General features: G+C 38.8%; 1 protein-coding gene across 2 annotated transcripts in view; it reads left to right on the top strand.

Moving 5' to 3' along the window:
* Positions 1 to 23681, top strand: part of IL15 (interleukin 15) — a 77071-nt gene extending 53390 nt beyond the window's left edge. For both annotated transcript variants that reach the window (XM_032412899.1, XM_032412901.1), the window contains 6 exons: positions 8904 to 9002; positions 10089 to 10186; positions 11539 to 11623; positions 16970 to 17014; positions 19232 to 19369; positions 22734 to 23681. In XM_032412899.1, the coding sequence (XP_032268790.1) occupies positions 8991 to 9002; positions 10089 to 10186; positions 11539 to 11623; positions 16970 to 17014; positions 19232 to 19369; positions 22734 to 22844 (489 nt within the window). In that variant the 5' untranslated portion in view covers positions 8904 to 8990 and the 3' untranslated portion in view covers positions 22845 to 23681. The remainder of the gene's footprint in view (positions 1 to 8903; positions 9003 to 10088; positions 10187 to 11538; positions 11624 to 16969; positions 17015 to 19231; positions 19370 to 22733) is intronic.
* The last annotated feature ends 982 nt before the right edge of the window (positions 23682 to 24663 follow it).

A 24663-nucleotide genomic window follows, 5' to 3' on the forward strand; every position in this document is an offset into this window, starting at 1 on the left:
CATTTTAGATCTAGGTCAGAGACAACTTTTATGATTGTTCTATGTGCTGTTCTGTAGGGCAGAATGGTTTCATCCTATCTGTATCTATTCAATCTAATATACATATATACCACATAAAACATTATTCATTGTGTTTTTGAAATTTACCGTAGGCAGTGGTATGCTGGAGAGCTCTAACTGGCTTGTGGAAGCCTTGCAGGCATTTAGTGAGCCAGTCGTTAAACCATTGGTGGCTTGAAATGTGAAGCATATTCGTGATGATTAATTGCAAAAAATCAACATAAAAGTTTACTACAGAAAAAAAATGAAATATAACATTATAATTATAATTTCCAAACCAAAAAAAGGAAAATAAGGCAAAGAAAACTTGAGCAATCCAACAGAAGGCAGTGGAGCAGAAAAGGAAAAAATTCGGTAAAGGAGGCACAGTTAAAAATACAAAATAAAGTGGCATTAGTAAATCTCAACATACAAGCGAGTCCCTCCGCACATGCAAAGATGTGATAAAAACCCTATCTGCTTACTAAAAGAACAGACACTTAGATTGAGTTTAAAAAGGAGAAAGGCAGAAAGACAGACAAATTTTAGAATATGCCATTTATAACCAGTGTAACAAAAATAAAATGGTACAAAAAGTGTCAAAATGAAAGAACAGAAAATGATATGCTAAGCAAATATGAGTATAGTAATGATAATTCCAGGAAAATTATATTTCAAGGGACAAGTACTAAGCAATACAAAGGATAATGCTCATGGGTAAAAGTTACAGTCTACAGAAAGATAAAATAATCACAAAACTTCATGCACCTAACAATTTAGGTATAAATTGTATAAAGGAAAAACTAATAGAAAAACACAGTTAAAACACAGAAAAACACAAAGCTTTTAAAACATTTTTAAGAAATTTAAGTACAAAAATGAGTAAGGCTATAGTCCGTGGTAGGCAAGGAAGTTGGTTCTTAAAAAAAAAAAAAGCGGTGATGCGTAGCATTTGCCAATTTCGGTTGTGTAAATTCCCATGCTGTATACCTAAACTGAGTGTATTTTATTAAGGCTGAAATTATACCTCAATAAAGCTGATTTTTAAAGTGTGGAGAATGTCAGAGAGCAAGAAATTATTAGCAAGATGTAGAGATGGTCCATTGGAGGTTGTGTCTCAAGAAGTTATAATGGCATATTTTTTCCAGCAGTACTTTGTAGCTTGTAATTTGAACTTAGCAAAATCAAAGTAGCAGAAAGATGAAATGCGGAGGGAACTTAGGGTGCCAGTTAGGGTAGTTTTTATAGTGACTAACTGCTACACCTGCTGGATGGGGACGCAAGGGCAGCTAAGAGATTGATGGTTGCGAGAAGAGGAACAATGTAATTGCAAATAAATGAAAAACCAAATCCAACAAACATAGAATATGCGCTTATTATATTAAGCTAGTATGCTTTTATGTGTTGGAGGTACAGTAATGGACAAGACAAACAGCATTTCTAATCACAAGGATCTCACATTTTTGCAAAATGAATGAATGAAGCAGGTAAAAGACCTTGTACTTTAGAAGAACCGTGCCTTTATTTAAACCCAGATATAAATGTTACTTGTTTTATGCTTCATATTATTATATCCCACATCTTTTTCTATTATTTTGGACATTTTTATTTTCCCCAAATGCATTTTCACATTTTCACTATTATTTCACATTCTGTGGATCTTACACTTTCAAAAGTCTGGTATGAAAGAATATTTTTTGCCCTCTTTCTTAAATACTAATATCTTTCTAGGTTCAAATTCATTTTCCCTTAAACTTTGAAGATTAGTTCTGTTGTCTTCTAAGTACCACATGATCGGATTCATTCTGATTCTTGTTTTTAAGTAACTTGGTTGTACTTCATGAATACTATTAGCATGGTGTTCTTTATCCCGGAATTAGAGAATTTAGGTTAAAAAATATCACGTTTTCCATCAGTACTTTTTATGCCTCTTCAAAGTGAAAGCTGGTGTCTTTTTCCAACTCTATAGCATTGTTAAAAATCATTTTGTAATTATTTCCTCCTCTCCATTCTCTTTGCTCTTTCTGGAGTTCCATTTCAATCCTATGTTGGAATTTCTAGCACTGTCTCATAATTTCCAACTTTTTGTTCTTTTGTGCTCTGATTTGGGAGAATTTCTTCACCTTTCCCAAGTGTTCTGAATGCAGTCCTTTTGGAAACTGGGCTAGAGGAACAGATCTCGTTAACTATTCCTAGACACTAGGTTAAATATTAGAGTTGTGCTATTCTGGGCAAGCTGTCCATTGTACCTGCCCTAGAGAATTATACTAGCTAGCATTTTTCAAAAACACTTAGGCAACACATTTTTCAAGAACCTTTGCACCAAATGATTAAAAAAAGCACATGAACATATTGCTACATGGAACTATGATCAGAGTATATGTGTCCTCCAGCTACATGTATGCATCATTGTCTTTCTTAGATGATAAACTACCTGAAGTGTTTCTCTATTTATTTTTTATAATACCATCTATTTAATTAATGCTTTTTGAGCAGTCATCATAAGTATCCAAATTTTATTATTGCCTTGGTCTTTGGTAGTATAGACATTTTTAAAAAAGATTTATTTATTTGAGAGAGAGAGAGAGGACACACACTCACATGCACGCGAGTGGGGGAGAAACAGAGGGAGAGGGAGAGAGAGAATCTTAAGCAGGTTCCAGGCCTAGCATGGAGCCCGATGTGGGGCTTGATCTAATGACCCTGAGCCAAATCATGACCTGAGCCAAAATCCAGAGTTGGATGCTTAACCCACTGAGCCACCCAGGAACCCCGTTGGTAGCATAGACATTTAAATGGTTATGACTTGCTTTAGAAACATTTCAATATAATCAAGCAATTTGTCTTAACTATTCGCCAAAACTAAATACTGTTTTTATTTAAAAAATATATATATATATTAAAAATACATACTTTGTAAACCTTATGTGAAATAGTATTTTTAAAAGAAGAAACATCTTACTTAATCATTTATTTTTGTTGTTTTGATAAATTGGGAGATTTATAGGTCTTGTTAACAAGTTGTGTGGCCTTATGAAAGAATTGAATACCAACTTTAGATCTTATATGAATTAATTTTTAAAAGTCACAGTAGTACCCATGGTAACATAGTCCATATTGGGTTTTTTTTTTTTAGCTTTAATACTGAGCACAGATTGTGTTTAATGCAATTTTGTATTTGAAAATTTCATAATATTAGTGTCAATTGAAAACAGCTTAAAAGCGATTACTGAAAAAAATGCTGGTACCCTTAATAACAGGACAATTTGAGACATTTAAACTTATCACTTTCTCAACTCTTTTCCAGTTGGGACTGATTAAGAGATTCCCCCAGGAGTCAGAGGTCTGTGAACTATAGCCCGTGGGTCAAATTCACCGACTGTCTGCTCCGAATGCATTCATTCGTGCATTGTCTATGGCTGTTTCCCACTCTCATACGAGGGTTGAGTAGTTGTGACTGGGAACGCAAGACAGAGGCTGACAGTCTTACCCCCGGCCCTGTAGAGACTATGTTTGCAGTCCCTGCTTCGTACACCCACGACTCTTTTGTCCACTCGTACCCACCCCAGCTTTCACACTGTTAGCCGATGACACTCTTTCCTCTGAGGACACACTGCACTTGTTTGCATATGTCCTTGCTTGGGCTCTTTCCTCCACCGTGAATGTTGTCTCTCTCTCTTCCCTTACATCTAACATCTGTTTATGCTTTATGAGATGATTCCAGGAACACTTCCTCCATGAAGTTTTGTAATAAAAACAGAAAATTAGGTTTCCTGGATGTATCTCCAATATACTCCCTTACATAGACTCGAAAGTCCCTTGCCTGTCTCTTGCTTGTGCTTGTTGACATACACGACCCCGATTAAATACAGTTCTCCACCTATGCCGGGCCTGCCTCTTCCTCACAGTTTAATGCGGCTGGAGAAAACACACACGTGCCGACTAATCTTCCTTTCTGACCATTCACGACCACGGATTTGGGCATGGGTCCCATGCTGTACTTACATTTGTCGTTCTCCTACTTACCTCAATGGCTATTTCATACGTTTTCCTCTGTCCTCAACCCCTAATGCTCCCTCCCTGCCCTCACTCTCTGCCGATGACTTTTTGTCCTAATTCACTGAGAAAACCGAAGCAACAGTCGAGCACATACACCACGACAGCTCTCTACCACCCAGACATTGCACCTACCCTGACCCATAGCCTTCCTTCCATGACAATGGGTGACCCAGCCACCAGCCCACTTGTGCATGAAATCCCATTCTCCTCCTCACTTGCCTATTCAAGAACATCACTCTGGCAATGGTCCCTTCTCCTTCTAACATCCTCAAGGTTTCCCTCAGCATATAGACATGCTGTTATTTTCCCCCCACCTTCTACTACCTTTTACCACCCTTTTTCTCCCTTTTGGAGCAGTATTCTGCAAAATGTTGCCTGCACGAACATTTTATGAATCCTTTCCTCCCACTTTCTCCTCTACCCATTTCGGGCAGGCTTCTGTCTCCATCACTCCCTTGAAAATGCTCTTGTCAGAGTCCCCCAGGACCCCCATGTTGCTAAGCCCCCTTCAGGGCTCAATCTATGTCGTCTTTGACCTGTCAGCACCTTTGATGTGATCATCATTTATTTTCCTGGATATAATTTTCATTGATGTCTAGAACATCACACTCTCTTCATTTTTCCCCTTTTCTCTGGTCTTCCCTTTGAGTTTTTCTTTGCTGGTCCTTTTTTTGTCTCTCTGGCTAGTTAATATTGAAATGCCTTGGCTCAGGTTTGGTCCTTTTCTCTACCTTTTCCTTGGTGATCTCAACCAGTGTCATGAATCCAATGTGGATTTCAGGCTCAAAGCACTTTCCTGAACTCAAGATTCTTACGTCTGACTGCCTATTTGACATTTTCATGTAGATATGTACTTGATGTCCCAAACTCCACATGTCCAAAATAAAAACTCCTTATCTGCCCCCTCCCTTCAAAGTATCAACTCCACCCACAGCCTATCTCATTTCAGTTGGTGGCCGCTCCATTTCTCATGTGCTCAGGGCCAACGACTTGGGAGTATTTCTTTCTCAGATGCCCCACATCCGGTCTGTCAGGAAATCCTGTTGGTTCCGTCATAATGGTGTTTCCAGACTCCAACCACGTGTCCCAGTCTCCACTGCCAACCCCACGTGGCAGCCACCGCCATGGGTCACCTGCACCCCTGCTTCCAGCCTTGCCCTCCTGGCCCCGCCCTGCCCAGCCTGTCCTTAAAACAGGAGCCAAGACAGATTCTTAACAAGGTCCTTCAGATGGTATCAGCTGTCCACTGTGACAAAGTGCTGCAGTGATTTCAAGCTGTAGACGTGTGCAGTGACCGCAAGGGCCCAGTCTGACCCATGCCTCCCTGTGTACCTTCCTGCTCTCATTGCCGACTACTTTCTCTTGCTCGCTCCCTCGGCCTCTTTTCCGAACCTCACACTCATAGGCATGCTTGCTGCCTTGGTGCCTTTGCTCTAGCTCTTCCCTCTGCTTCAGATGCCTTTTACTCAGGTATCCTTGGGGCGCATTCCCTTGCTGCCTGTCCATCTTTGATCTGATTTTGTTCTCACTGAACTCGACCCTGACAACCTACTCCAAATCGCAGCCGCATCCTTCATGCCCTATTCTGTGTTTCCTTTTTCCTTACATCACTTATCTCTCCCTAATGAAACATATAATTAACTAGTTTACCTATATTATAAGTAGTCTGTCTTTCCCTCTAAAATCAAGGTGGTTTGTCCTCTGCATTCATTGATGTATCCCAAGGTCAGAGAGAAATACCTAGCACATAGTAAGTACTCAATAAATATTTGTTACATGAGTACAGGGCAACAATGCTGTCTTCCATTCTTTTTTTTTTTTTTTTGAAGATTTTTTTTTAAATTTGAGACAGAGAAAGAGAGCACAAGTGGGCGGGGGGGAACAGAGGGAGAGGGAAAAGCAGACTCCCCGCAGAGCAAGGAGCCTGATGCGGGACTCGATCCCAGTACCCTGGGATCATGACTTGAGCAGAAGGCAGACGCTTAACGACTGAGTCACCCAGGCACCCCACTGTCTTCCATTCTTTATAGTCACATGAACATGCGGCATTGGTCTTCCCTCATTTTTTGTTTTTTTGTGTGTGAACAGATGAATGTGTTTACCAAATTAACCGAGACTTAAAACCCTTCCTCTCTGCTAAACCTTTTAAAATTGACTTCAAATGTGTGACTGGGCGAGTAAATAATTAAGCAGAATAAAACAAGACAAAACAGCAGTGTGTTAGATTATATTTCCTCGCCGGGAAGGACTATAGTGTTGGTATGGAGTGCAAGATGTGTACAATTATTTTCACAAGTCACTCCAGAATTACAGCTCTGGGAGCTGCCCAGCTGTGTTGATTTGTCAGCTCTTCCCGATGTCTTACCCCGGGCCGGTGACATCCTGCTAGCGTAGAGGTGTTGCCATAAGGTCAACAACCATCCTGCGGTGACACCCAACCACAAGATCACAAAAAAAAAAAAAAAAAAAAATCCCTGCTTAAACTTTGTGAGCCACTTGAGCACAAGGCCGGGATTCAGTCCTTTTTTGATCCTGGGTCCGGGCCCCCACATGACTGAAGGACAAACCAAAGATGCTGACTGAGAGCACATTTCATGATCACACGCAATTAGTATGCCAGGATTAAACACTGTTTGCCTATTTGTATCTCTCTCTCTCTGTCAAATAAATAAATAAAATCTTAAAAAAAAATTTAACACTGTTTTCCTGGTTCTCCAAAAATATGATATAAAAGGAAGTGGGTAATTTATTTCATCCCTAGATTTGTCTTCTCAGAAAGTAATTAACCTGGTTTCAGCCACTTCCCTCTAACAGGTATTTTGTGAAAATCAAATGAGATAATGGATGTGAAAGAGCTTGAGTTCTGTTTCACACAAGGAATTTGAAAGACCTGTTTTTAAAGTGTCAGTAGAGCAGTGGATTTTTCTTATTCACACGGGGTGGGTCGGTTACTTCCTATAGGAAGGGGCTACTCATCTGTTTCTGGCTTCCCTCCTCCCTCTGCCCACCTTGGGTTGTGAGGTCAATTTTCATGGCCACACGTATGACATTTACCTGAAGCAAGTCACTTAACCTCTCAGAACCTCAATTTCTTCGCCATAAAATAAGAGTAATATCTTTCACAGGAAGAGATTGTCAGGATTGAATGAGATCATGTGTAGGAAATACTTTGGTAAACCTGAAAGCACCAGGTAAACAATACTTATCATAATGTTACCATCATTAATACTAATTAATTATAGTAATTGTTAACTTTGAGCCCTGGCTAAAGAGAAAAGAGTATTTTACCTTCTCAGGTTTCTTTGACCCGCACTGAGTTTTGACCCACACACGTGCACGTGCACCCCCACACATATATTTCTGGTAAAATTACTGGTCCACGGAACTAGCAAGTGGCAGGTTGAATGCTTCCAAAGCTGCTATAAAAACTGGATTCTTCACTGTTAACCCAGGAGACCGTATCAGTTCTTTTGTGGGTGGCAAAGCTGTAAAAGTTCCCTTTGCGGCCACACTGGCCTCCATGATCGTTATTTTGCTTGCAGCTTTGGAGGCGGGCTCCTGCTGCATTCCACCATGCTGGGCAGGAGCATTCAGGGTACAGGCTTAGTCTTCCTTGACGGGTGCCCACCAGGGGTGGTTGGGCAGGGCGGTGGACGTCCACTGCACCCCGGATGAGAATCGAACACCCTGCATATGTGGAGACTTGCTGTGAAATCCTCGCTGCTTACTCAGGTAGCTTCATAAGGGCCTTATTAACACCTCCAGCACCCTTGGTATTGCTCAGGCTCTGGTCAGTAAGTAATTTTATTTGAACAATGTGGAGTTTGGGATACAACTCAAAAGGATGTAGGGAATCTAAGAGGCTTTGAAGCCCTGAGATAATGTAGACAAAGAAGATGATTCTAAGATGAGAGCGATAAGGAGGGTTTGCTGTAATTAAAATCGTGCGTATGAGTCAGATTGTATGTAACAGGAGGATTCGATTTCATATGTTATTATTGAAAAAAAGGCATTCCTGTTGAATGTACTCTCATAGTATCTTCTTTAATGCTTAGATAAATGCTAGTTTTTTCTTTTAAAGATTTATATGTTGTATATCATAAAGCAATCATCTGGATAATGAAATAATTTAAATAATTGAATTTACAGAATTTAATTGCAGTGAATATTTATGTCAAGACCATAACAGATTTTGAGTTTTGTGGGGACGTCAGTAAATACATAACTATTTTAAAAAGGATGGCACAAATAACTTTACATTTTATGTATCTTGGTTTTAATTTTTGCTTTAATAAAATGGAGGTGAAATTGGGAGTGTGTGATCTTCACATTCTTCATTGCCTTGAATTAGAAAAAAATAGAATTTGTTACTTATGAAATTCTCAAATAATGTTTTAATTAACAGTGATTTATTTCAAAACACAGCTGTTCATGTCTGTAGAAGTAACCTTTTCTGTTGTAAATGAAATGAACAGTCAGTAGTTTATACGAAGCCAGGTATTTGGTTGCTTCTACTGTTTACCAACATAGAATTTTGGAATTTGCCAATTTGGGCTTAGTCATCAGACAGGCCTGGTCTCAAATCCTGGCTGTCTTGCACCTGCTGTGGGGCCTGGGCAGCTTACCCAAATGCTGCTAACCCTACCCCATAGGATTGCTGTGAGGATGTAATGTGATAGATATATTAAGTGACTAATAGAGAGCCCATGAAAAAGTAAGTGCTCCATGAATATTAATTTCCTCCCTTTCTTCTTGTCCACTTGTGTTTTTAATGGATCATTCCCTTACCCTGGATTGTATTGTAGGAAATATTCTGGATGGATGGCTGCTGGAAACCCATTGCCATAGCCAGCTCTTCTTCAGTACTTAAGGATTTACCCTGGCATTGAGTAATGAGAATTTCGGTAAGAAAAATTAGAGAAAGATAGTACATGGACTTTTCATAAAAGGTCACTTGAATCTCAGATACTTCATAGTAAGTTCTATGACTCTTCTCCAAAGACCTTGAGATGTCACAAATCTCTGGTCACATATGGATTATTCTTATTTTGAAAGTAAATAGAAACAGGTCTTTTAACTCTACTCACATCAGGTGCTCTTCATGTCATTGTAAATGTATTATTTCACTTACCTTATTTTGTTCTTTGAATTTTCATCTAATCAATGAATTGTCTAGTCTTTGATGACAATGTCTGGATATTATTCATCTCTTTAGTGTAGACTAAATGAAGCACAGATTCTTAGTGTTTAGGGTACTTTCTGAAACTGTAAAGGTTTTGACAGTGTGAGAGAGGCGGGCAAAAATATCAAAACTGAGAAATTCTAAGATAAGTATGTTCCTAAATCACCAAGAGAAATTATTATATATTGCTTGTTATGATGGCATAGAGTATCTTTAGTTGGGTCTATTTTTATCCATTCTTTTCCTCCAAAAGATACCAATATATAATTAATTTTCATTTGAAATTAATTCACGTGAAATTAATATATAACTAGTACACCTGTATTAGTAACTCATGTTATTAATCTGTGCTATATGAAATATGTTGAACTATTATTGTCAACCACACCCAAATAAAAAAATGAACATGCCATGGAGAATTAAGAGCAATCCAACAAATATATGCTGAACTATTCAAAAGGAGAAAAAAAAGATGAGAGGGAGGATAAAGATAATAGAAACAAAGTAAGTGATGATATTAGTATATATGTAAATTAGTAAATATGTGAACTTTCTTAAAATTATTGTCACTGAAATGCACCTGGAGAAATACATATTAAAGAATTTTGCTCATAGAAGACAGAGCTGGAGGTGTGGACAAAGCAAGAAGGATAAATTCTAGCTTCATTAATTCTAAAAAAGAGCATTAATTCTGAAATTGTGATAAACTTAACTTTTGGAATCTAAAAATATGATAAAATATTATTTTAAGTATCATTTTTTAACTAAAAAAAGTTTTAACCACTTTGCCTGTGATGATATTTTTTAGAAACCACATTTGAGAAGTACTTCCATCCAGTGCTACCTGTGTTTACTTTTGAACAGTCATTTTCTAACTGAGGCTGGCATTCATGTCTTCATTTTGGGGTAAGTTTATCTTTCAGCATAAATATCATCATGTTAATGGTCTTGATCATTGTTCTTCAGTATCTTTTCTTTTAAACTGCTTTATGTTCAGTTTGCTTAAATCCTTAGGAACTAAGTATTTGGGGTAAGATAGAGGGCAGATTACGGAGATTCCGAGGAGGTTTGGTAAACACCCAAATGAGCATTTCTACATTTGGGTATTATTCCAAATGAGTGTTATATCTTTCCAATAAATTAGACCTCTTGGTATTTAACTAAACTTGGAAGTCCATTCCTTATTAATAGCTTACATGATTTTCACAGCAGTAAAATACAGATATTTAGGGCTTGTCCACGTTACGTTTTTATCTGTCCCTGACACTGCCATCGCCCATCCTCTGAGCCCTACCCTACTTCAGTTTGAAATGTTTCTTTCTTTACTTAGGCCTTCCGTTTTCCCTCCTAATAGACATTCATATATTTCCATGCTTACTAACTTTTTTCTTCTCTCTTAGATGTAGCTAATTCACTGCACACAGTTGGCCCAAAGCACCCAGCCTGTAGTTACGTCATATGAGCCTCAGCTCAGTTTTCCTTACTAATGCCTTCATGGTGTGGGGAGCCAGAGATGTGTGCAGGTGCATCTTCCTCACAGGGAAGATTAGTGTTGGATCTCTTGCTTCCGTGCAATATCCATCAGGGAGCAACTATTTTTCCTCAAGCTTGAAGAACCATTCCACAGTCACTTGGTCAGTGTATGAGCCTTTTGTCCTGATGTTAAATTTCAGTTTTACCAAAATGAGTAAGTGTATGATCGTTCAGACTAGATTGGTCTCCAGTCTGTAATATTTCTGAAGAAAGCTACCGCAGGCCTAGTCACAGTGTGAGCAGTGTGCAAGGGGCCGTGTTTAATCTATGGTAAAGAATATGTACTATCAAAATCTGTACATGAAAACAATTAGTGCTTATTTTAAGAATTTTACCTATTTATTGGACTTAAAAGTCGGATGGAACCTCTACTTAAAGAAAACTCGGAATTCATTCAAAAACATTTACTGAGCACTACTACACATCTGGTGCTGTGTTTATTCCATTGTAATAAATTACACCAGGTTATTTATAAGTTGTCCTTCCAAATTAGGTTTTTCTCTAATCCCGGTAGGTCAGTCCTTAAGTTAACCTCAAGTGTCAAGGGGTTGTACTGTATGTTTGCTGTTTATATTCATCTGTTGAATGCACAAAGGCAAGGATAACACTTATCTTTTCACTGATCAAAATAAAAAAGATCTTGATTGCTCTTTTGCCTGTAATATTCATCAAGCCAGTATTATTATGCTCATTCAAAATGTTTTGCTCTTTGGTTTTGCTTTCAGCAGTATCAGTGCAGGTCTTCCTAAAACAGAGGCAACCTGGCAGTTTGTAATAAGTGATTTGGAAAAAATTGACAATATTATTCAAGTGAGTACTCATTTTTCTATAAACTATCTGGTATGATTGCTATGGAGTATGCCTCTCCCTATGTTCTGCTGTCAGTCTTAATGAAATCTCACTTGAAACAATATTTTTGTAGAAATTCATGAGCCTTAAATGAAATCTTTTACAATTTTCAGATCTTAATTATCTTTAAAACTCAATTTATAAGTGGCCTGGTATGAAGAGCTCTCTGTCACCACAGTCCAGAGACTCCCGTCTCCAGCAAAGAAACTGGGCAGCTTGGCCGCTCTTGTAGGGAGCATGGCCTGACCCAGGGAGGAGCTCTCTGTCCTGTGGCTAAGGAACCCCCTCCCTCACCTGGAGACACCAGCCGGCCTGGCAGAACCTGCAAGGGGAAAGAGAGCAGGAGCCCAGGGAATTGCCTTCCACCGCAGGGGGTGACACAGCAGGGACTGGTGGGAGTCCCAGGGGCGCCAGGTGAACCAAGCATTTCAAATTAGCACCACAAAGATTCTGAAAGCTACACTGTCATTAGAACTGCAGCTTACAAACAGACCTAAACCTAATTAAATAGGGTGGCTGCGTGCTGGTATAGAATATTTAAATGGAACCCGGGTCTCGTAACATAAAGCTAAAATACCAGAATACAGCTGAAACTCACTCATTATATCAAGAAGCAAGAACATCACAACTTGACTGAGAAACAACTCTGAAATAGACTTTGAAACAGAGATGGATTGGATGTTGGAATTATTTGACAAGGATTTTAAAGCAGCCATCATACAAATGTGCCAACAAGCAATTACAGATGCCCTTGAAACACCTGGATAAAACAAAGTCTCAGCAAAGAAATACAATACGTAAAAGGAACCAAGTGGAAATGACAGAACTGAAAAATACAATAACTGAAATACAAAGCAAACTGGAGAGATTCACAAACAGAATGAATATGACAGAGGAAAGACAGTGAACTTGAAGATAGAATAATAGAAAACACACTGAAAAAAAAAAGCCTCAGGGATCTTTGGTATAATAAAAGATCCAGCATTCTTTTTTTTTTTATTTTTTAAAAATTTATTAGAGAGAGAGAGGGAGGGCGAGTGGTGGGAGGAGCAGAAGTAGAGGGACAAGTAGACTCTGTGTTGAGACTGGAGCCCGTTGCGGGGCTTGATCTCATGACCTTGAGATCATGACCTGAGCTGAAATCAAGAGTCTGACATTTGACTGACTGAGCCACCCAGGCACCCAAGATCCAGCATTCTTAGCATTAGCATCCCAGAAGGAGAGAGGAAAGAGAATACAAGTAAAAGACAGAGATTGGCCAAATTGATAACAAAACACAAACCAGTATTTTGCTGTCTACAAGGAATTCACCTCAAACATAATGATATAAGTAGGTTGAAATTGAAAAGAGAAAAGAATATACCATATTGTAATGGGTTGTTGAATGGTGCCCCCCCGCCAAAAAAAATTCATGTCTACTCAGAACCTCCAAATGTGACCTTCTTTGGAAATAGGGTCTTTGCAAATACAATTAGTTAAGGTGAGGTCCTACTGGGGTGGGTTGGACCCTAACTCCACGACTAGCTGTGCTTCTAAGAAGAGGACAGACCACAGAGAGAGTGACAGGGAAGAAGGCCATGTGAAATTGGAGGCAGCTACAAGGCAAAGGAAACTAAAATAATGCAACTAGAAGCCACAGAAGACCCAGGATTGCCCGAGTCACTAGAGACTTGGGAGAGGTAAAGAAGGATTGTCTTAGAGCCCTCAGAGGGATCATGGCCCTACTGACATCTTGATTTTGGACCTCTAGGTTCCAGAGTTGTAAGAGAATAAGTTGTTGTTGTTTTAAGCCCTCATTTCGATATTTTGTTACTGTAGCTCTAGGAAGCTGATACACATACAGACAATAATTTCAAAAATCAGAAGTAGCTCTCTTAGTATCAGATAAAGTAGACTTTACAACAAGTAAAATTACTAGAATGAAGAGATCCATTACAAAATGGTGAGAGATTAATCCACCAGGAAAACGTGATCTTAAATGTGTACACGCCAAACAGCAGAGCCTCAAAATACAAGATGCAAAAACTAATCAAACTGAAGGGAGAAAGAGGCAAATTCACAATTATAGTTGAGGACTTCACCACCTCCTAAGGAACAAACTGAATGACAAGAGAGAAAACCAGAAAGGATATAGAAGAACTGGACAACACAGTCAGCCAACAATATCTAATTTATATAGATGAAACATTTCACTCACCGACAAGGAATTAATATTTTTTTCAGGCACCATTCACCAAGACTAACCATATCATGGGCCATAAAACAAACTTTAACAAATTTATCAGAATTGAAATCATGCAGAGTGTGTTCTTTGAGCACAGTGGAATCATGTAGAAGTCAATTATATAAATACAGCAGGAAAATCTCCAAACACTTGGAAACTAAATAGTATACTTCTAAATTTTCCGTGGGTCAAAGGTTAAATCTCAAAGGATGTAAAAAAGTACATAGACCTGACTGAAAATGAAAGTACAACACATCAACATCTGTGGGATTCAGGCAAAGCATTACTGAGAGGGAGATTTATAAAACTAAGTGATTATATTAGGAAAGAGGAAAGATCTCAGATCAACAATCTAAGTTCCCACCTCAAAAAACTGGAAAGAGAAGAGCAAAATAAACCTAACACAAGCAGAAGGAAGGAGAAAGTAAAGATAAGAGCAGAAATTAATGAAATTGAAATCAGAAAAATAATAGAGAAACTTAATGAAACCTAACACTCATTATTTGGGGGAAAAATCAATAAAATTGATAAACCTCCAGAAAAACTGATAAAGATTAAGAAAGAGATGACATAAACCATTAATATCAGAGCTGAAATGAGAGACTATCGCTACAGAATCTGCAGACATTAAAAGGATAATAAAGAAAAACTGTAAACAACTTTATTCTCTAAATTTGACAACTTGGAGGAAGTGGACCAATTTCTCAAAAGCCACAAACTACCAAAATGTGACAAAGATGAAATAAACAATCCCAAACTACTATAACCATTAAAGACACTGAATTCACCATAAATAATCTCCCCAAAAAGAATCCCCAGGCCCACCTGGTTTCATTGGCGCCATCTACCAAACACTTAAAGAAAAATTAACACTGATTTTACAATCTCTTCCAAAAATAGAAGAAGGAAAACTTTCTAACTCACTTAGGCAAGTATTACCCTGATGCTAAAACCAGGCAAAGATGATACCAAAAGAGAAAGCAACAGATACCTCTAATAAACTTAGATGCAGAAATTCTCAGTAAAATATTAGCAAATAAAATGCACCAATGTATTAAAAGAATTATATATCATGACCAATGGGATTTATTCCAGGTATGCAAGACCTGCTTACTATTGGGAAATCGGTCTCTGTAACCCACCTTATTAACAGGCTGAAGCAGATTATCATGTGACCGGATCAGTTGATGGAGAAACAGCATTTTAAGAATATACCTATTCCTAGTAAAGTTTCTCCACAAACAAGGAAAGAGAGGTAACTTTCTCAACTTGATACAGAGCATGTACAAAAAACGTAGAGCTAACCTCATACTTAGTGAGGAAAGACTGAATGTTTTTCCCCTAAGATTAGAAACAAGACAAATATGTCATCTCTCACCACTCTTATTCAACACAGTATTGGAATTTTAGCTAAATTGGCAAGGCAAGAAAAAGAATAAAAGTATGCAGATTAGAAAGGAAGAAATTATGAATCACTGCAAGTCTTTTTCTGGGAGAAAGTGCCAATAAATGGCTGTACATTATTTAGAGAATGCAAATTAAAACCACAATGACATCACCATGCACTTATAAGAATATTTAAATTAAAAAATAGTAATAATGCTGAATGCTGGCAAGGATGCAGAGAAACTGGATCACACATATTTTTGATGAGAATATAAGATTTTACAGCTACTCTAAAATAGTTTGGCTGTTTTTTATAAAATAAAACATGCATTTGCCATATGATCCAACAGTTGCACTCCTGAACATTTATATCAGAGAAATGAAAACTCATGTCCATACAAAAACAGGCACATGAATGTTCATAGACCTTTATTTGCAATAGCTAAGAACTGAAAACAACCCAAATTCCCTTCAGTGGATGAATAAACTGTGGTACATTATATCATGGAACAATACTGAGCAAATATAAAGAAAGAATTACTGATAACTCACAACAGGTTGGATGGACCTCCAGAGTATTCTTATGTTGGGTGAAAAAAAAACCAGTCTGAATAGGCTAACTGTGGTACATCCACACAATAGAATATTATTCAGCAATAAAAAGAAATGGAGCTTCTAGACATGAAAAGACATGGAGAAACCTTAAAAGCATATCCACTAAGTGAAAGAAGCCAATCTAAAAAGGCTACGTACTGTGGTACCAACTACATGACATTCTGGAAAAGTTGAAACTATGGAGACAGCAAAAACATCAGTGGGAAATTTCCAGGGGTCAGGGGAAAGGGAGAGCTGAATAGATGGAGCACAGGTAGTCTTTATGGTAAAGAAACTATTTTGTATGATACTAAAATGGTGGGTACATGTCATTATATATTTGTTAAAACTCAGAATGTACAACACCAAGACTGAATCCCAATGCAATCTATGGACTTTGTTACAAATATATCAATACTGACTCATCAATTGTAATAGATGTACCAGGCTAATGCAAGATAATAATAATAGGAGAAACTGGGGTGGGGCGGGGAGGGGATATATGGGAACTTTCTGTACTTTCTGCTCATGTTCTATAAACATACAACTGCTCAAAAAATAGTGTATTCAGAAGGCCAATCTCAAACAATTATATACTATATAAGTCCACTTGTATAACATTCTTGAAATGATACAGGAATGGAGAGGAGAGAAGTGGTTGCCAGGGATTAGAAAGGTGGGGGGTGAAATGTGTGTTAAGAAAGGTGCTTTGGGCTATAAAATAGTAGGAGGAGGATTTTAATGATGTAACTATGTAACTGTGGAGGTGGTTACATGAATTTACACATCTGGTAAAATTGAGTAGAACTGCACACATCCATTAGTGCACATCGAACTGGTGAAATCTGAACAAGGTGAGTGGATTGTATCAATGTCAGTTTCCTGGTTGTCATATTGTACTGTGGTTATGCACGATATTACCGCTGGGGGAATGGCCAAGGGGGCACAGGATCTCTATTTGTTCTTACAATTGCGTATGAATCTGAAATTATCTCAAAATAAAAAAATTTAAAAAGCTTAATTTAATGTTTTCAGTAGGTTGTTCTCACTATATCTAAAGGAGGGCATAGTTTTTCATATTATCTAATTTTGTTTCCTTTCAGTCTATACATATTGATACCACTTTATATACTGAAAGTGATGCTCATGTGAGTATAGTTTATTTTTTTGAAAATTGCTATATTTTCCAGTTTCAAAAGTTGAAGAAGTATATCTTCATAAATTTACTTGAAGGATGTGTAGTTTTTAAATCTAACTTTCCGTGTGTTCTGACAACATATGATCAATGAATTTTGTAGGTAACTGTTGAGGTTGTGGGACTTGGGGGCAGAGAACTACAAAGATGCTATTTTCATAACAGTACCAAATCAAAATCTGAAACAGCCTTTTCCATCAATGTCAAACAAAATATATTATATATTTTGTGATGCAATTAGATCATGATGCAATTAAATGCAAAAATCAGGTTAACTGATTCAATTTAAAACTATCCACCATATCTGTTGTTTCCAGTGCTGTAGTGTATTACCACCCTTAATCAAATTTTCTACAAATCGCTTAAATGCATTCATGTTCTACATTTTGCACGAATCTCTACAGTTGTCAGAAGAGGATTCTGTCTGGTTACCCTCTATGTGAGAAAAGAAATAAACAGAACTCATAAAACTTATCAGAATTCAAAAATGATCTTGAACTTGTCTCATTAATACCCTGACATTGCCGAAGGTGTGTAGGATTTTAGCCATGTTGCTGGTCCTTCTCTCTGGATTGGCTACTAAAAACCAAGAAACAAATCCCTGACTTCTTCACCTTGTGGAAAACAAACTCTATGTTGTGTGCATGGAGAACTGTGAGTCCGCTCTCAGTTAGGACCTCTCTGAAATAGAAGATTTTGCTCCTATGAAGACTTTCTTAGCTTTGGGAGGAAGCCTTCACCATGAACTAGAAAAAAAACCAGATGTTCATCAACCACTTGGCTAGTGCTGCTACACGCAGAAATTGTCTGCCTCTTCGGCTTCAGCATGCCTTCCATTTTTCCAAAGTAGAGAGCAGTCAATTAACCCCCAAAACTCAGCATCCTGAGATTGCTTTTTTTTTTTTTTTTTTTTTTTGCAAGAAGATAACCTTGTAACTCACAGGTTACAGAAAGAAGCTGAGGTTGAAATTTAGATTTAAACTCTGGTTCAGCCCCTACCTAGCTGTGTTACCTTACAAGTCACTAAGCATGTCTGACCCTGTTTTACTTATTTATTATTTTCTCTATCTATCTATCTATCTATCTATCTATCTATCTATCTATCTATCTATCATCTATCTATCTATGTGGGGACAGTATTTACCCTTCAATCCTGAGCAGCTGCTGTGGGACATGGGCATATTGCCAGTGCCAGACACATGGGTGGGTTCCTTCCTTCCTTCGTCCACTCAGTAAGCATTTGTGGAGTGCCGGCTGGGTCTCAGGCACTGTGCAAGGCAATGAGAACAGAAAGTCAAACAAGTCGTGGTCAAACCTCCAGATATTCATCAATGCTTCTTTTAAGTTTAGGCTTTTGTTCAATGAATCGTTGTGGGAAACGTACTTCTATGGCATCTGAAAGATCCCCTTCTGGTTTGGCCAGCCCGTGAGTGGGCAATACTCCTACATTGATTTTTCTTTTTTTTTTTTTTTTTTTAAGATTTTATTGAATTATTTGACAGAGAGAGACACAGCGAGAGAGGGAACACAAGCAGGGGGAGTGGGAGAGGGAGAAGCACGCTTCCCGCTGAGCAGGGAGCCTGACGCGGGGCTCGATCCCAGGACCCTGGGATCATGACCTGAGCCGAAGGCAGACGCTTAACGACCGAGCCACCCAGGCGCCCCGATTTTTCTAATACATTTCTTGGAATCACTTCTGCCTCTGGAACTTTGGAACTTGCAGAAATAGCACGATCAGCAGCTATCACTGTTTAAAATGTTAACAACACAATCTGATTCTAAAAATTCTTTCAGTGCACACTATCCATACTAATGTTTTGAGAGAGTCTCAGGCTGGTATTAGCACCCTTTTACAAAGAGGAAATGTTCTCAGTGAGAAAAAGTGGCCTATTATTTCCATGTTTTCTAGATTTATGTTCGCTCTTCTGTATAATATTACCATCCTCTTAGATTGTTTTGTTGTCAGTTTGTTTGGGTTTGATTTCAAAGCCAAAAAAGAAAGAAAAAAAAAAGCTGTCTCCTATGTAAAACTTCTTGGGGGTATTGTGTTTCTTTATAAAATATTTGGATTGACTTTTTAAAAAATCATAATTACATCTATGTAAACATGCATAATGGAAAGGTCATTTTTTTTTTTTTCAAAATGATTCTCTGTAACTCTTATTTTTAGCCCAGTTGCAAAGTAACAGCGATGAAGTGCTTTCTCCTGGAGTTACGTGTTATTTTGCTTGAGTCCAAACATCATCTCCTTAATGAAACAGTAGAGAACCTTATCATCCTAGCAAATGATGGTTTATCTTCTAATGCGGTGAGTTTTCCAATAGTCAGACGGAGCTTTGTCTGATGCTCTCGGCTTGGGTGGGAGAAGGCATTAGCTGGATATAAGGAACAAGCAGCTCTCCGGAGAGGGAGTTCATGTCTGCGGAGTGGCCGCACCACTAGGGTGCGCACAATCCTAAACTGGTTTATCAATTTATTCATTCAACAAACATGCCCTGCATGACGCCAGGCCGTGCACTTTGGTGCGAGAGTGATAGTGGTGAACCAGGGAGGTCATTGCCCTCAAGGTGTTCATCCCCAGGTGCAGTGCAGAGCCATGAATCTAATGACATACTTAAGTGTTTAGCGTCAGGAATAGCAATTCGCATTTATTCGGTTATTACTCTATGCCAGACAACACCGTTCTTCAGCGGTGATGTGGCAATTCCTTGCGTCCTCACAATAAATCTGTGAGATAGTTATCATGTGTCTGTTTTAAGGCTGAAGAAATTGGAGCACTAAGGGCTTGAAATCACTTCCTCCAATTTGCACAGCTGGTAAAATGGGGAGCCAGGATTCATACCTAAGCAGTTTCACTTCAGAGGATGTCTTCTTCTTATCCCCTGGCAGGACAAATGCCTCAAAAAGTTAATAATAAACATATTAATAATTCAAGTAGAATTTGGGCCACGCCGGGCACCACGAGCCATATGGTTGCGGGGGGAGCACATGCGAGGAGCGCCCACAGCGGGCGTGGGGATGAGCTGCTCAGAGGCCCTCAAGTAAAAAGCGTGATAGCTTTCCCAGCACAACACCAGAGGCTAAAGTAGAGTGGAGAGAAAGAAGTTTTATGAACAAAGAAGGCATAAGAATAATTCATTAATTTAACAAACACTTTGTGAACCTTGTTGTAGGCCCTCGGGATAACAGACGTGAAAAAATACACTTGGTCTCTGTTCTTAAGGGACTTAAATAAACCATAAAATAAAGCATAAATAAAGCAATCAGAAGGAAATGAATAATAATAACTCAGTTATTTATTAATTCCAGTGGCCTAAAAGAAGGTAGGTAAGAGGGCTAGGATTCCACTTTAGACATTTACCTACTAAGCTGACATTTGGCCAGGACAAGAGGGAATGAGCCTTGTCTCCGGGGAAGGATGTTGAGGCAGAGGCGACCGAAAGTGCGGAGCCCCTGAGCTAGGATGGCTGGACGCCGTGGACTTGCCCAAAAAATGCCAGGTTGCTTTAGGTCTTTGCTGAAATGTCACCTTCTCAGTGATGGCAGCTCTTCACATTGCAATCCCTTCCCACGCCCTGTCCTCTTGTCTGCATGCCCCACTAGCTGATGTTTTCCTGAATGGCTTTTGTCTGCTTTTCCCTCCTCAAATGCCAGTTTCAAAGAGGCAGTTATTTTTGTGTTTGTGTGTGTGTGTGTGTGTGTGTTTTCTTCAGTGCTGTATCCCAACTCCCCAAACATTGCCTGGCATATTCTAGACAATGTATTTATGAAATGAACATACTGATGTTTAAAATACTCTTGTGATATGTTATTTCTATGTTATTGGTAGAAAGGCTGAGCCAGGCAACAGATAACTCCTAACAACATCCCTGGTGAACTCTTTTTTTTTTTAAATTTTTTATTGTTATGTTAATCACCATACATTACATCATTAGTTTTTGATGTAGTGTTCCATGATTCATTGTTTGTGCATAACACCCAGTGCTCCATTCAATATGTGCCCTCTTTAATACCCATCACCAGGCTAACCCATCCTCCCACCCCCCTCCCCTCTAGAACCTTCAGTTTGTTTTTCAGAGTCCGTCGTCTCTCATGGTTCGTCTCCCCCTCTGATTTCCCCCCCTTCATTCTTCCCCTCCTGCTATCTTCTTCTTTTTTTTTTTTTCTTAACATATATTGCATTATTTGTTTCAGAGGTACAGATCTGTGATTCAACAGTCTTGCACAATTCACAGCACTCACCATAGCACATACCCTCCCCAATGTCTATCATCCAGCCACCCCATCCCTCCCACCCCACCCCCCACTCCAGCAACCCTCAGTTTGTTTCCTGAGATTAAGAATTCCTCATATCAGTGAGGTCATATGATACATGTCTTTCTCTGATTGACTTATTTCGCTCAGCATAACACCCTCCAGTTCCATCCATGTCGTTGCAAATGGTAAGATCTCATTCCTTTTGATGGCTGCATAATATTCCATTGTATATATATACCACATCTTTCCTGGTGAACTCTTGATGCCCATGGTCACAGTCACCGTGACTGTGATGTGGTGGGTTCAGCACATCTAATGGAAGGAGCGGGCAGGCTGCACAGTCAGAGAATTTCATTGATTATGTCAACCGAGATGCATCATGTAACATCTCTGCCTTGCTGGTTGCCATGATTATTTTCAAGGAGGACAGTTCTATATGGAATATGACAGTGCCTGGCATAGAGGATGTGCTTGATAAATGTTGGTGAATCTGAATTTCAAATGCTTAATGGATGTAAAATCTAATTTTGATTTTTGCTGGTATGGCTTTCATGGTTCAGATGATCTCTTAAATAGTTTATTGGTGATGACTACATTTGGAAGATTCTAGTTATCCATGAAATGGTGTTTGAATTACAACTTGTGGTCTTCACCTAAATAGTTCAATTCAACCGGTAACGACTAGGTGACTCCCGTGTGCTAGGCCCTGTGCTAAATGCTAGGGAAACAAAAATGTGTGGCTTTGCGCTCTTAGAAAAGCCTAGAGAATAATAGCATAAAAAGTGTGAAACTCTCTAATATCAATATAATATATGATGTGATAGGACGGAGGTCTGAGAATGTGGAGATGGAACATTTAGAGGAACTCCTCGGTTCAGGAATGCCTTCTGGTGGGGATAGCACCTGAGCGATCTTAACCTGAGTAGTGGTAGCTACAATGGCAATGAGGAACCTGCAGAGAGAAAAGTCAACACGGGAGGGTAGCTAATAGCATGATGTGTGCATGGGGGTAAAGGCATGAGCTCAGTGTACTTAGGCTATGTCCTTTGAGGTGGTGGGGACAGGTGAAAGAAACAGGTGAGGATCACTTCAAGGCCCCTGTGTGCCATGCAGGGAGGCATGGACTTGATGCTAGGGTAGACGACCAGAAGGGTAAATGACCACTCAAGGGCGGTAAGCAGGAAGTCCATGTCTGATAGACATGGCTTATTTTTCCAGTGTCTTTAACCTATTATAGGAAAAATAAGCCTAAATCGAATCTCCCAGTTCTCTTTTCCAGTGGTTCTTCCTACTATGATATTAATTTGCCAAAGTTTTCATGTCTTAAGACCTCACCGTATGGTTCAAATGATGTGATATTCCCAGGAAAGAGATACAGCAGACTTTCAATCTAATCCTTTCTTTTTATTTGGCAGAATGTAACTGAAACGGGATGCAAAGAATGTGAGGAACTGGAGGAGAAAAATATTAAAGAATTTTTTCGGAGTTTTGTACATATTGTACAAATGTTCATCAACTCTTCTTGATTGTAATTGATCCTCTTCAGCATTTCTGCTATTAACAAACATCTTCCCATGGCTTAAAGGCAATGAAACTCTCTGCAGTTCACATGGGCTGCCCAAACCAATTTTTCTAACAAGAGGATGATCCGGAATTTTGGATCGGATGAACTCTTGGAAATGAAGGCAGAAAATGGCATTGAGTAACATGGTGTCTATGAACTGTCCTCATAGTTATTTTGTTCACTTATTCTTAATTTATTATTGAAGTTGTACATATTTGTAGCATAATATATTGAATAAAATTGTGTACCTACTTTATCCTTTGAAATTGCACTGATACTTACCCCTTTAAGGAAATAGGGGACATTCCTTCAAGGGCAGGAGTCAAATTACACAGCTGGCGGGGCTGAGTACCACTGGGCAGGTCAACTGTGTGCTCCAGCCAGTCAGGAACTGCTAACCACCAGCCTTCACTCACTTCTCCAGTGGGTGTCCCACAAGGAGGAAGAACTGACTCCCAATGAGAAAGGAGAAATAGGTGTGAAATGGGTGCTTTACTCTGTAGCATAGTTATTGATATCAAAAGCATCTGTTATCAAAGACAGTGCATGAACCTGGCATGTACTGCGCATCAGTGAATCTTAGGTGGGAGTGACAATAATAAACCTTCACCGGTAGGTAGAATCGTGTATGGAGGACTCGTGGTTGTAATGATGTTAATATTTCCATGCTTTCCCGAGTGCAGGTGTTCCCATTTTTTTTTGCTACTTTTGTATAATAAAAAAAACTGCTGATTTGTTAGCGCCAACATTATCTGATAAAAAATAATTGTTTATATATTTTTGCACTATACTGTCTGAAATTTCCAAGCTCTTTTTTAATAAAAGTCTGACTAAGGTGAAATATTTTTGTCTCCTCACGACTTCTTTCACCCAACTCACTTCTGGCATTCTTCACTCGAGGGGCTACAGGGTAGGAGTTGATGTCCTGCGAATTCGATTTCACTCCATTTCACAATACGAACCAGTTCTCTATCGAAACATTCTTTTATCCCCCAGTACCCAGTCCACGCTCATGTGTCTCATTGCTCTAGTCAATGTATGCTTAAACATTTCTTTCGAGATAGTTTTGGAGAAATCTGTATCCTGTTTGACTTCCGAAGAGTCATGTGTCGGCTATCAGTTTGTTCCCTGATATCAGTCCAGACAAATAGTGTTTGACAGCCACACTTTAAAGTTTAAGGATTGAAATTGTGGCAAGGTGTTTTGTTTGCTCATTTGTTTTAATTTCATCGAAATGGATTTTTAAAAATCTACTTTTCATTTTCTCCCCCCTAGCTTTTCTATGGATGGAGATTAGGAAAAACACACCATTTTTAACTGAAGTTGCCAATCCAATCCTTAGACAAAAGTTAGCCTCCTTCCAGTGTTTGTTGGGATGGGAGAGGGAAATCATAATGGCAGTCACATCACCAATAATCTTTTATGGTGACCAATGACCCATTCCGGCTATATAAGCACACAGTGGGTTTAAAGTTTGGCATTTTCCAGTGCTCAAAATGGGGATTTCTTCCACATTAGTTACTTAGTATGGGTCTTCAGTTAATCGTAAGGAACTCAAGGCATAGAGGTACAGCTCTCAAAACATTCTTAGCTAACTTAAGAAAAGAACTAATTATGTAAAACAACCTAAGTTTTATTGTTCAGGCCTGAATTCTTTTTTTTTTAAGATTTATTTTTTTATTTTTTTATTTGACAGAGAAAGATACAGTGAGAGCAGGAGCACAAGCAGGGGGAGTGGGAGAGGGAGAAGCAGGCTCCCCGCCGAGCAGGGAGCCCGATGC

Source organism: Phoca vitulina, unplaced genomic scaffold (assembly GCF_004348235.1).
Source record: "Phoca vitulina isolate PV1807 unplaced genomic scaffold, GSC_HSeal_1.0 scaffold14, whole genome shotgun sequence".
NCBI classification, from domain to species: Eukaryota; Metazoa; Chordata; class Mammalia; order Carnivora; family Phocidae; genus Phoca; species Phoca vitulina.